Source organism: Chondrus crispus, genomic scaffold, assembly GCF_000350225.1.
Source record: "Chondrus crispus Stackhouse genomic scaffold, scaffold_148, whole genome shotgun sequence".
NCBI lineage: Eukaryota > Rhodophyta > Florideophyceae > Gigartinales > Gigartinaceae > Chondrus > Chondrus crispus.
The window spans coordinates 101,254-115,084 of NW_005179016.1; the positions used below are offsets into that span (position 1 = coordinate 101,254).

Here is a 13,831-nt window from a genome sequence, read left to right on the forward strand (position 1 = left end):
GACTGTGCTGGGAAATTTTGCAGAAAATATTTTCGCGGGAAACATTTTTGCAATTTTTTGGGGTAATTTGGTCAAGGGCTCAGGGCTGAGCCTGCTCGCGAACGCGCACGCGCGCCCACGGGCACTGTACGAACTGTGGCCACGATATCACAGTGATCCCGAACGGTGCGCGCACAACCGCCCGCCGCCTGTCACCTTTTCTCCGCCGCGTCCGCGCTGCACCCGCTTTGTTTGCCTTCGCGAGTGTGCCCATCATCTCGTCGCGGCTGCGCCGCTACCGTGACACCCATGCGCGTCGCCGGACAACGCCGTGCACGCCGATTGCGCCACGGGCGGCGCCGCTCGCCTTCGCGCGCGCGCGTCGGCGTGCTGCTGCGCCCCAGACAACGCGCACGTCCCGACCTCCTCAGCACCAATATTCGCCTTTACGCGAGCTCATCATCTCATCGCTGCGCGTCTTCGCGCCCTGCACCGCCGGCTCGCCATCTCGGCCCCGCTGGCGCGCGCGGGGACCCTGGCCCTGCGCATGGTCAGGCCCCCAGCCGCCCACGTCGTCTGTACAGGGCCGTTCACCGACTGCCGCACCGTACGGAGACGAAGTTATGAGGACAGTTCTCTACGCGCCGGCACAGGTAGAGCACAAAGGGGACGGATGCTTTTAAAATTGGTACCCCATAATCGCACGGGGGTGATGTCGAAGGGGAGAGGAGAAGTCGCACGGAAAGAACGACGCGGCGTGCGGACAACGGGCGGATCGAGGGTTGCAGCAGAACCATATTACGGCTGGTCCTGCGCGACGGAGGCCCACGAAGGCGATTGACCAGGCGTATGCTAGACGACGAGGCACACGGCGTTACAAGAGGTTATAAAAAAGGACGGAGGGACCGCACACAACCCTCCCGCACGCGTGCACGAGGCCCGGCAAGCCGCTGCATGTTGCGATGTCAGGGAGTGGTCTGTGCCTCCGGGACACGCTCGACGGCGACCACGGCAGCGCGTCTCGTCTGTTTTCACTTCGCCGTCGCCTCGCGCACTCGCGCTCGCTCCGCGCGGTCCGCCCCGCGCTGTACCACGCTCCGTTCGCGTGCGGTAACATGGCGTACACCGCCACTTCCGCCGGACCAACAGCTGCTAGTTGGGGTATTGCAGGACCCACTGGGGCGGGGACACGGTTTCTACGATCTACAACCTGCTCGCGCTGCACGTCCTCGTGCCGACGACGCACGTCAACATTGGCGCTACGGAAAAGGGGCACCGAGAGGGTGAGCATGCCCGACGGAAAGGACAAGGCAGACTACGGCAAACGGAAAGAAGGGGCCCGGACACGACGAACGAGGGGGGGACTTCCGGGAAGCGCCCCAAAAGCAGGTCGCCGTCGGACGCTTGAGGTGATACTGGCATCAGGTTGAGATGCACGAGCACGCCCAGAGGGAACGCGAGAGAAACGACACGCCATGGGGAAGATGTTAGAAATGGCGGACTAGGAGAGAGACCACACGCCCGGTTCTACCAGCACATATGGACGCGGACGTCCACACTTAAGGGGGGGCCGGTGTAGTATAACCCTCCCTTACCGGAATTAGATATACATCAGATCGGCTACTGTAGAGCCCGAGCTCTACAGTACCTCAGCACGCGCCCACACGTGTACGGGGCGCGCACGCACACGTGTGCTAATACGTGTAACACACGTGTACAGTCAGCACGGGCCGACCCGCGCTGACTACAGTAGCACTACAGTACAGTCCGTACTGTACTGTAGTATGATAGGATTAACTTGTACATTAAATACGTGAGCGAGCGACGGCGGTGGGGGGAGGACAAGCACGAGCTTGTCCAGAACCTACGCCTTTGGTCAAGCTCGCCCCGCCTATTCTAGAACGGGTTCCCACTAGCCCGTATCTAGTTAGGAACCGAGCGGGCAGGGGACGCGCGAGCACGCGAGCGAGCCTAGATCCGCCTCCGCCCGTCAGCGCTGGTACGTCACCCAGCGCTGCGCCGGGGCGTCGAGGCGTAGATCGGCCCGCGCGTGCGCGCGTCCCCGACCGTTACCCGCTCTACCACTGCTACCCCGGGCTCGCCCGGTTCCCTTAGCTGGGGTTGCTTCCCGTCTTCCCGCCGATCGAGGTCTCCGCACGAACTGAGTATACACCCCCCTCCGTTGGGGGTGTTTATACTACAGTTTGACGCTGAACTGTCGTGCCGTTGAGGTGTCGTGAACGAATGACCGTTTCATCTTGTCCTTGTGGCCTTGTACAACATATCGGGCTTTCCATACTTCCTTGTTTGTTCCAGAGTCTTTAATGGCAAGGACGAATCGTCCATTTAAGATGTTTTCGTTGTCTGGAACTTCATCGCGAAGCACTACCTTCCAAGTACCTCTTTCGATCAGTCCTTCTATTTCCTTTCGTTTAGCATTAACAAATTGTTGTGCACGAGGATCATTGGGATGTATAACCTCAGTAAGAAGGACGTTATTGGGTGGATTTGAGGCTTTGCCACTACGGATTAGAGCAGTTTGCTGGTGGAGAATAGACTCGGGCGAAGCGTAGTATAGCTTAATTTGATAAGCGTTGAACGTTTGTCGATAAGTTCCTTCGCTGTTCTGAACAGTTATCATTCGTCCGTGAACATTGCAAACAAGGAATGGACCAAGCCATTGCTTCTCTTACTCAGAGAAGACTAGAATCTCGTCTCCAAGATTATACACACGATCGGAGGCTGGAGGGATGTTCGGATTCAGAGCAGCTAGTACACGTCGCTCTGCCATGATTGCGTTCATTTGCATCTGTGCTGTTGAAAGAATTTGCATTCTTTCTCGGTGCGAAGGTATTTCCGTGCTTATGATTGGGAAGCGCGGAAAAATTCCGAAGACTAATAGAGAAGGGACTAGACCGTTCTCTCCGATTGTGTCGTTCATTGCTTTGACTACAATTTTGAGAAGAATGAACGGAGAGGCGTCCGGGAAGTCCGCTCGTACTTTTCTACGTTATGTGTTGATATCTTCGAAACCGAAACGCCTGTTCAATATATCAAACGCGTGTTGAAACTTGATTATATTCTTAGGTTTTCTGTGTATTCACAGTTGCTATCTAAATGTCTTGCAAGATGTTACTGCAGAGGGCATGTACGTTAAAGAAATGGTGTCCGAACTGACTTTATAAAGTTTCGATTTAATGTGTGTATAAAAAGCTGGCGCTGTAAGAGGCCAATCGTGACTTCTTATGAGGCCACCAATCGTGACCTCTTATGAGGCATATAGCTTGTCGTCTAGACCAGTGTCTACCGGACCGATAACTCTCATATGAAGACAAAGATTATTTTATTTTTTCTAAACAACCCAAGCCGCGATTTCACTTCTGCTTTTTGAAACTAAAAAGCAATCACCACAGGTAAGTCATTAGCTTGTCGATTCTAGCGGAAACCAAGTCGTTGATGCATGTAAAAGTGTTCAAAAGAAAAAGTAGGCCCACAGCAATCATTTTTCTTTAAAATAATTTTATACCAGCAGCATAGAAAGATTGAGTTGAGAACTTTCTATTCCGTTCGAACTTTAGAAAAAAACTAAAATGAGTCATTGTACCAAAGAAAAATAGAAACTGTGGCCATCAAAGTTGAAAAGAGAAGTCAAATTCGTAGATTTTTATGTTATGATAACGCTTGGTCGGATAAACACTACACTAGACACTAGGGAATGCGGAGGACTAGGAATGCGGAGGGAATACATATACTTCTTTACAACTAGTGTTTGTAGTGGACGCAGTGAATCCGCCGTGCTGCCAACGAAAGTCACCTTTGAAGAATGGTCACGGCTAGCTAGCCCCCGTGCTACAATTTTCTCCATATACAAAACAATCTATAACACTACAGTACCAAAGTACTGTAGTGGCCTACTGTAGCACAGATCGGACCGTACTGTAAGACTGTCAGCCATCGAGGCTGACTGTACGACGAACTGCCTCAAATTCTGCAGTGCAGCCTAATGCATTAGGAAACGAAAATGGGACCCCTTCCAAATCGCGCGGTAGAGGGAAATATTTTTCGGAGGAAGAGATGCTTTGTCTGGCAAAGGCCTGGATAGCACAGTCCCAAAAGGGTGCAAATCAAAGAGAAAGAACTCTGTGGTCTGGTATTGAGTCTATTTGTCGAATTCAGTACAAGATGAACAGAACGGCAAGTTCTTTACGCAGTACATGGCACAGAGTGGCACGGGAGGCGCAGCATTTTATTGCTGCTCGTATGAGAGTGAAGGCAATGAATATATCAGGGGCAAATGATGACATGATTGAACAATTAGCGCAGGAGCAATACAGAAAAAAGGCTGGAAGGAAGAACAAAGATGGAAGCATAACGTATGCTCCACCTTTCAAGTGGACCTCAACAGCTGACTTCCTGAGTGAGCAGGACAAATTTTCTGACGAAGAAGTTCGGAAGGCGACACGGCAGCAAATAAGGAAGGAGAGCTCCTTCAGCAGGTCTGGAGGACTAGAAGAGGGGGCTGTATTGATTAATTGACAATGTCAACCTGTTCGCGAATTAAGTAACCATCAGCAATGGGAATGGATATGTTCATGGTTCCAAGTGAAGCTTGGGAGTCATTACCGAACCTGAACTGCATCGGGCTCGGCTTGGGCTTGAATTTGGTGCCAGTGAATCGACAGTAGGCTTTGGCTTGAGAGAGGCCAACGACAGTTCGCTGGGCACCAGTGTCAAGACAAGCTCCATCTCATTTCGGTGCATGGTTGGTCGTCCTAGCTCGTGCAGGACTATGGTCCCGGATGGTGTGGTAGATTTTGAATTTACATCGCTTCTTTCCGCAGACACTCTCAAAGGAATTCGTTTTGCTTTGTGGGTTTTGACTGCTGCTACTTAAAATCCATTGGATCCAGGCTATCTACAGTGTCCCACAGTACTTCTTCCTCTTTGATTGGCGTGTGAGCGACTTGATGATGAGTAACAGCCTGATCGGCGAAGTCATCATCATCGTTGAAGGTGACATTGGTGAGAATGACTTCACCGGGGTCATGTTGTGCCTGGTCGTCCGTGAAGGCAGTGAAGTCGATCTCATACGCACCTAAGGCATGTTCTGCTTGCTCGCAGAGCTCGTAAAGGATTCGCTCGGCTGGTCTGGTCTGTAACATATGGCTGACATTCTTTCTGAGAGCCATAGGCTTAGGCCAGTCCCTAATGAGGTGATATTTACTTCCACAATTCTGACATGCACGTATATTACCGAAGCGATCCGTACTATTCTGGTTCGGGGCGGGGTTGTGGGAGAAACGTTGGAGAGGATATGGCGTCCTTGGATTTGAAGAAGCGGAACCAGGGCGGCGGGGGATGCCATACGTGTTCTGACGTTGAAAGTGAATACCAGGGATGGAAGGCAAGGGCTGGGTACGGGAAATGTCAAGCTGATCACGGCGGCGTGCTTCTTTCTGCTTCTGCTCTTGCAGCCAAGCGGCATCAAGGGCAGTATAGAGCTGCTGAAATGTCCAGGGGGGTATGGCAGCCAAACTTTGTGTTAATACTCTCTTAGTGCACTCGACTCCAATCACAGCATCGTGCAGATACTCCGTTTTGTCTTGTTCCGATTGGTGCGTGGGAGGACCTTGTGGGGTGTACTTTGTGATTGTTTCACGAAGTTCTTCCAATGCTTCTGACACAGGGATTCTTTTTGTCTCCAAAATTCGCGAAAGTCGGAGATTTTGGAGGAGTTTACAAACTCCGTTTTGTCGTGTCAGGCTATTGAACTCGTTAACCATGAGTAAAGTAGCAGAATTGAAGTCTTGAGCATGTTGGATGACGTGAGAGCGATAGTATCTTTTCGCCTCACCATCAAAAACGTTATGGAAGAATCGGAGCATTTGCTCGTCACTTAAGTGGAAATCTTCAGCACAATCGCGATAATTATTGATTGCGTCATGGATATCTTCTCCGATTTTTCCAGCGTACCGGTCCTCTTTTTTGAATCTTGACGAAATATTGTGAGCAATCTTGGAGTTCGGGGCTTCAACTGTCGGCAGAAACGATTGATGGCTTCCTTGTGTCGACCCGGAGGCGGAACTGGTGAGACCTTGATTGGCGAGGATACGGTCAGTGTCATCGACATATAGCATGTTTACCAGACCGTGAGAAATACGGTTGGTGGTAGCGTGCGGGGTGTATGACAATCCTTTGACCTCAAGGTAATCACGGATAAGTCGATATAAAACAGTAGGGCCTCGTAACATTTCCCGTGCGTATAGAACTTCGAGGGGAAGGTCAGCACGAAGGTTACTACAACAAACATTGGGGTCAGGTTGGGGGTCCGCCATTACATGCAGGGCTATTGTAGCCTTAACATCGCATTGGATCATGGATCGGGGTTCATAACTTGTTAAATCATCTCGGATTCCATTTAGAGTAGCCATATTAAAAAATATTGCAAAATAATAATTAAAATGGATCCGGGCTAAACGCGAATGTTAACCTCAAAAAATGGTCCTGTAGTAGCGTGGTGAGTGTACTACGTGTAAACTTCTGGTGCTTTTGTACCCGTAGTAGTATTTCAGACACGTGTGTACTTGTGTAACAGCAGTATGCGTGTGTACGTAGTCGATATGAACACGTGGGCGGGTGTGCGTGTAGTAAGACGTGGTTGCGTGTGCGCGCAGTTACACGTGGTTGCGTGTGCGCGCAGTTATACGTGGTTGCGTGTGCGCGCAGTTACACGTGGTTGCGTGCACAATGACAACACGTGTGTGCGTGGCGGGTAAGCACACGTGGGTCCGTGGTGTGCCGAAAAAAATCTTTAGTGACAAGTGTCCCTTTCAAATATTGTAAAAACTTTAGAAATTTTTAACAATTACAATTTGGACATGGAAAAACAATTTCGAATTACTTCTGGATAGTGCGCAGCTTGCGGAGGGCCCGGTGATGGATAGTGCCGGCGTAATGCTGGTCTGCGTCGTGTGCATTAGCAAAGCGCTTGACACAAACCTTGCAGGGTAATTTTTCGCGTGGGTATGATGCTGCAGAAACTACCCGCTGATGAGGTTGACCAGCTTCGTGGACTCGACGTTGACGATAACTCGTAAAGGTGCGAGAGCAAGGGCGGCAGAGGTATTGTGTAGGGCGGCGGCGTGGGGGATTTGCTCTACGTCGTGCACGCTGAGTAGCTACGCGGTAGATGGTAAGTGCGCAGCCCTCGTCGAAGTCGAAAGACGGCGCAGTGGCGGTAGAAGTTTCCTCGTCCGACTCTTCTACTGCCTCTATATCGACGAGGCGGGGGGCCGTAACAGCGTAGAATGCGAGTCGTAACGGTCGATTAGAACCGGCGATACGGGCGGAGTGGTTTTGCCGCTGGGGGGCGTTCCGGAGATGTACGCAATTGGCGGTGGGGAAGCGGATGCGGACGGACGGACACGGAGCGTCGAGCTTGAGTGCGTAGACGGAGTACCGCGACACGGCGTTGGCGATGCGGTGGCGGTAGCGAGGGTGGCGGCGGCGGCGATGCTGCGTTCTCGAATTACGTCGGGGTGATTGGTAGGGCGCTTTACTCGTCCCATTAAAAACTGCCCTAATGCGTCAGGCGTACAGTATTTTGTACAGTACGCCGAAATGTGTAACGTCCGCTGTAAAATTAGACAGTAGTTATTTCAGTGAACGTTAGGGACAAAGTTGCTTCTTGAAAATTTTTCTTGATATCCAATTCGACTGACTGAATAGGGCGGCCTTATTCCGGATGCGTAAACAAGTTGATTCGACGGTCGGTTAAGGCCGGTCTTATTCTAGGGACGGGGCAGGACCAAGCGGGGCGGCGGTCCAGTAAACTTATAAGTGTCGGGAGACCGACCGAAAGGGGCGGTCCGGAGGGGATTTTGGTGAAGAGTAAAAGGGTAGTAAATAGGGTTACCTTAAAGGGAAGGGGAGGAGCGGCAGGCTATTGCCTCAGAACCGCTACAGAGAGTGAACACGGTCAGGGGACGGGGTTGTTGGGTTGATGGTTCAGGTGATCGAATATGCTGAGGTCGAAGACGAGTAGCGTCTTCGACCAGGCTTTATAGTCCTATTGACTCTACAACAAAAGTAGGCGCACTACCATAAAAGGGAAGTTGCACCACCCACGAAATGTGTCTAAACGGTTACACCCTAAAACAGGTAGAATTGTAGGTGGCACGTAGAATTGTAGGTGGCACGTCCTTAAGGGACTGTATCGTTGATAGCTAAATGTAGCCTCCATAATCCCTGAATTGATATTGATAACATAGAACCGTGATATCTACTGTAGTCTAGTCAATAGAGCCAAACCGCGAGTGATGATGAAATGCGCAAAAACAAATAAAAATAATAGTATCTGTCAGTAGATGCGCACGTACAGTAGAAAACCAGTTTGCGCGCACCAAATTCATATCTACACAGTAAAATCGTAGTTCACTAGGAAATGCACAGTACAGTACCTTTACCGCATTTATTGATTAAAATCAAAGAGAACACAATACATTACCCGTACAGTACTCTAAAACAAACCACGTAAATCGAAGGAGATGCGCACGTAACACCTCCCTACTCCGTGTCACTGTCATCAAACAGTGCACGACGCGTGCCGCTACACATGCGAACGCGGCGATTTTCTGTGTTTTCAACGTGTACAAGGCGCCTCTTTCGCATCTGACTGGTTGATATGGCCCGTAGGCGATTACGTACAGCAGTGCTGTGCTGCCCGTCCTCGAAGCGGAGAGGGCGGGCCCTGACACTCAGATTGGTCAACGCCAGGCACGCTTTGAACACGTGCTGGTACAATCCCTCTCCCCAGCGCCACTTATGAGAAAGTACAGTCCATAAACTGCACATTCTTCCAAAGTAGTTTTCTACTATGACACGATCAGAAGAGACCTCGCGATTGTAGTCCACGTCGTCCAATGACAGCGTTGAACGTGCCGGGGTTCGCACCGGGTAAACCACACGTAGATCTTCGGCTGCACCTTGATATCCCGCCAGTATGGCCCAGTAGTCATCCATAAATTCGCTCAATCGTCCCTCATCCGTAAACCGCAAATCACGTACCCCCTTTTTAGATGCCTCTTTATGGAAGGGTCTATTACGACGAAATATCTCCAGATCCGACACGGAGCCCGGATAATGCTCTGTGCACCCAATAGCAAGCCCAGTAGGCAGTACTGAAACTTCCACTTTGTACCCATACAGCTTATGCTTACCGGAGAAGTATCGCTTCCCTTCTGATATATTTCCACTTGGACGATTGCTCTGCTGAAAAGTGACGTCGACAGCATATCTCGCGTATTCAAAATTCGAAAACACCCGGTCCTCCAGACGACACTTGGCCATTGTCCATTTTTCCTCGACGCGTGCCACACATATATCATACATGTATTCTTATATCATACGTAGAAATCCAGTTATTAAACGTTCGAAAGTAGAACATTTAACAGAAAATAGACGAGCTGTAAAGTTCCATTGCTGACCATGCTTGAGTACAGTAAGTGTCATGAAGAGAACATCCTGGGCCTTGTACTGTGTTCTTTTACCTCTGCCAACATTCCAATTCTTTGACACGTAGTCTTCAATCATAACCCATAGTTCGAAGAATTGAGAGGAATCAAAATTACATATTGCCTTAATAGATTGAGAACCTCCGTCATTATAAAACGTGTCATAAATTGGACAATTGGAGTCGTTCTCATCATCGCTGGCGACCACGTCGTCATCAATGTGATCGACGATCTCATTGACGTGTCGGTTAGTGATGTCCGAAAGAGCCTGAACAGCGCGGGAGGGATTCATTTTTGAAATAGCAAATAGAGTGGGAGAAATGAGGAGCAGCTGCAAGAAGTGGTTTTTCTATATCAACTGCGCAGTTGTTCCATTTTATAGTGTTTAGTTTGATTAGACTGAAACTGCGAGGCATATCTCACAAAAAGGCGGGCTTTCCCGTTTTTGAAAGTTGACTCGCACTTGTAGATATGATGCACAACTTATGCTATAATCTGCGTTGCTGTATTATTTGCACACTTAGTTTACTTTTCTACTGATATTCCCCAAACTCAAAGTGCTTTCACGCAACTGCAATACTTGAGGTACTGTACGTAGTTACCTTAATAAGTCTAACAACACCCCCTGCCTTGTCCTTGCCCTCTCGTACAGCCATACATAACTTGTACTACAGTACACAGAACTGTACCAACGAGTTCCAATTAAAAAATATTCATCCTTATGAATTAATAATAATATTGCGTGAGTCAATCATTATACGCGCCAGAAGGCTTGCATCGCCTGTTTAAATTTCTATATTCCTCTTTTTTTTCTAAATATTGGAGTGCAGTGCAGTAAAATCAGCAGTTCCCTCTAAGACTGCGTTCTTGGAGCCACATTCTCAAGTGGCATCCAGCCAAAACTTGAAAGTGAAATTTGAGGAATTACGTGCTTTCCTTATATTTTTGGCCACAGGACAGGTTAGATTAATATCACTGTCCAGGAAACAGAACACTCCTTGTGCTCATCACCTGCAAAGGCTCCTTCCAATTATTTCTGGCGTCAATCGTTCCTCCATTGCAGTACTGCTTTCCATTCCCTGCACTTGCTTTGCAGAGTCTCCCTAACGTTCCGCTTACCCTTCACTGAACTGCGTCTACGCAAACAGATGTATGAGCTGCAGCAATCTTTTTTTTTTCTACTGCATGGAACGTATCATTGGCGCAGTGCACGCATAGATATCTCTTGAGGTCAAGTTCGCTTCGCGCAATATAGTCTCGCCGCGGCCAGGCCCATTTGCAACTCACAAGAGGTCATCAAAGAAAAGAACGTGCATCCCGAAGCAAACGTTCAATTTACGGGTATCTTTGACAAAAAGAAATCTATTGCTTCTCGCTTCGCTCTTCGGTAAAGTAGTACTTTAGCTCGTGAGAGCAACAGGCTGCAACTGCTTCAGTCGTTACAAAAACACATGAAATCACTGCCCGGAAGTACCCAGTACTCATTTGGATATCCAAATGCGCTTTCCTGACTTCCTTCGCTCGAAAATGTTCACAGTAGTGATTGGCTCGGCAGTGTCACTGGATACCTGGAGAGGGAGAAATGATACCGAGGCACTAAGTATGATATCAGTATCCAGATGGACCAATCCTGGCGAACACGTCTTCTCATGTTTTCAGATTTGAATGACCCATGTGTTTCCAACGTGCACACATCATATCTTTACATCTTGTCCACGGGTACAGAATGCACCTGCAGCTGCGATGTTGTACAACTCGTTCGTCTTCGAAACCGATTTCATGCATGACAATGATGGCAGATGAAGGTTTGCTTAATGTTGGCCTACGAAAACCGCGGCGAAAATGAGCGTAGATGTTGTGAAGCAACTATCGGCCAGATGCTGACAACAAGCATCATAAAAATGTGTCTGAGCCCTTAATGGCCAGAATTTGGGAGGGCGTATGTTCCGTATGGTAAACACTGGAATCCGCGATGCCGCAAGGAGTCTCGTTACCAGACGGTATGGAATATTGTGCGGAAGAAAGGGCATACTGTAGACCGGAGCATGTCCGGGAAGGTTAGTCGGTTTGCTCCTACTGTACTGCGAATATTTGTCATTTCTGGATGCACTTTGCAGCGCGCCTTCCAAGAGACATCCCTGTTTGTACAGTTGAAAACCGGTGCGCGGCACTGTTCACAACCCGCTGCGCGACACTGCTCGCAACCCAGTGCGCGACACTGTTCACTTCTCCTTCATGGATGTACAATCGAACCACCCGTCACTACGTGCACTGAACCCACGGGTATTGTGCAGTATCTGACGAGGGCTTGGGGATACGGCACATTTAGTGGCCCATTGCATGCGCATCTGAAGCGCCGTTTTGGAAGGTTGCGCGGTGTACGTGACTCTGTCGCCTTTAAAGAAACCTGCGATATGGAATATTGAGGGAAATCGCCTGCAAGACTGCACCATTAACAAAAATGAGGGGGGAGGGTGGTGCAGGGACCGCAGTATATGGAACAAAAGCACTTATTGGGTTTTCGTTTGGTACTGGGTGATTTGTAGATAGCTGTTCATGTTAGACCCTGTTCTGCGGTAACGAACGAACAGGGGCTTTTACAAAGATATTGAAAGTTACATCTCGAGCCCACCGCTCCTGATGATATGAGACTGCAGTCGTTCCTTTCCCCCTTGCACAACGTCCCAAGACTGAGAGCCGATGCTGAACCTCAGAAAGAGGAATGCACATACTTTCGAAGGAATCACAAAAATATTTGCATTTATCAATCTCTCTACTGGCCAATCTTAAGCTAGGGCTACGTGACCACGTGTTAAACGAGTACGCGTGTGTATCGTGGCGATCCCGGCGCCGACCGCCGTCACGGTCTCCTTGGTCCCCGATCAGCACTACCGCTGCTTTTCGGTCCCCACAACTCCTCCAACAAATTCCACCACATCAGTCGGAGCTTCCCCTTGCAGCCTCACACGAACCACAATGGTAAGTTGCACTTTTGCGGAGACCATTTACCTCAACGGCATCATGACAGCCGCAATTTTCTGTCAACTCGCTTCGACGCCTCTATCAGTGCACTCAGAGCGCTGAAGGATTCTATTCATTTCGATACCGTTGCGGCAGCGCGATGAACAATCTGTTCATGAATGACTAACCTGGATGATTGCGCTACGTTCTGGCTTCTGCTTCGATGAATTTACCGGATTCTGCTTGGTCACCATCCCGTGTAGGTTGTCGTCCCCAAATCTCGAAAGACCCTTTGCATCTCCAAGGAGTGCAAGAAGCATCAGCTTCACAAGGTCACCCAGTACAAGAAGGGAAAAGATTCTTTGTACGCCCAGGGAAAGCGGCGTTACGACGCTAAGCAGGCTGGATTTGGCGGGCAGACAAAACCAGTCTTCCACAAAAGTACGTATATTGAACACTTTGTGACGTAGGCGACCGTTCTTACTGCAACGGCGAAACTCTTTGTAGAGTCCTGACCTCATTTTCCCTCTTGCTACATTTTATTTGTCTGCGGATCCTGTGGTGTGCAGAGGCTAAGACGACGAAGAAGATTGTCCTTCGTCTCGAGTGCACTGCATGTGGTTTCAAGCAACAACGCGTGTTGAAGCGATGCAAGCACTTCGAGCTTGGTGATCAGAAGAAGACCAAGGGAGCTGCCACATATTAGCTGCGGTTCGGGACATGTTTGAATGCTCGTTTTAGGGTGTGCTTCTTGTAAATGATGTCCTCCTCTTCTTTCGCGATAGCGAGCTAGAAGCTGAAGCAGCTAAGTTTACCATCGCTGCGTGCGCTGTATGTAGTTTGGGCGATGGGAGTACCATGTTGCAGCATAATGAGACACTGTAGTTGCACTGCTAGGCTATCAAAGCCCAGATCAGATCATCGGAACTGGGCGAAAACTCATGAGATGCACATACATAATCGTTCGAGTCGGTATCGTACGTTTAGTCGAAACCCCCAATATCCCATGTTAGATGAACTGATCTGCTGCCTCACTTAGGTCATGAACTAAGACTATGTTTATCGCACAAACTCTGCATCAAACGCAACGTGTCGAGGGTTTCCCCCCGGGAATGGCGACCCACCGGTGTTCGTGCGTCTTCCGCGATTTGAGGGCCACTCCAGTATAAAGCTGGGGTCCGCCTCCATACTCTCCCGGAAGGCTTCGGTTCTCTGTACAATGTTCACGCAGTTGTCCATATGACTACTTGACAACTCACTGGCGATGCGCTCCTCGTTTGCAGTATCGTTTTCCAAAAACCTGACGATTCCTGTTTGCTCGTTGATGGAGGCATTAATTCTACCACTGCGAAGCAACTCGATAATTGTTGCATGTGCTT

The 13,831-nt window shown here is 49.4% G+C and overlaps 1 protein-coding gene; it reads left to right on the plus strand.

The window, feature by feature from the left end:
- Positions 1 to 12,467: 12,467 nt before the first annotated feature.
- On the plus strand, positions 12,468 to 13,158 carry CHC_T00010167001 (60S ribosomal protein L44). XM_005713757.1 is given in 4 exon segments: positions 12,468 to 12,470; positions 12,676 to 12,711; positions 12,716 to 12,893; positions 13,022 to 13,158. 3 exon segments carry the CDS (start codon positions 12,676 to 12,678, stop codon positions 13,156 to 13,158), a joined length of 351 nt encoding a protein of 116 aa, XP_005713814.1. The 5' UTR covers positions 12,468 to 12,470.
- The last annotated feature ends 673 nt before the right edge of the window (positions 13,159 to 13,831 follow it).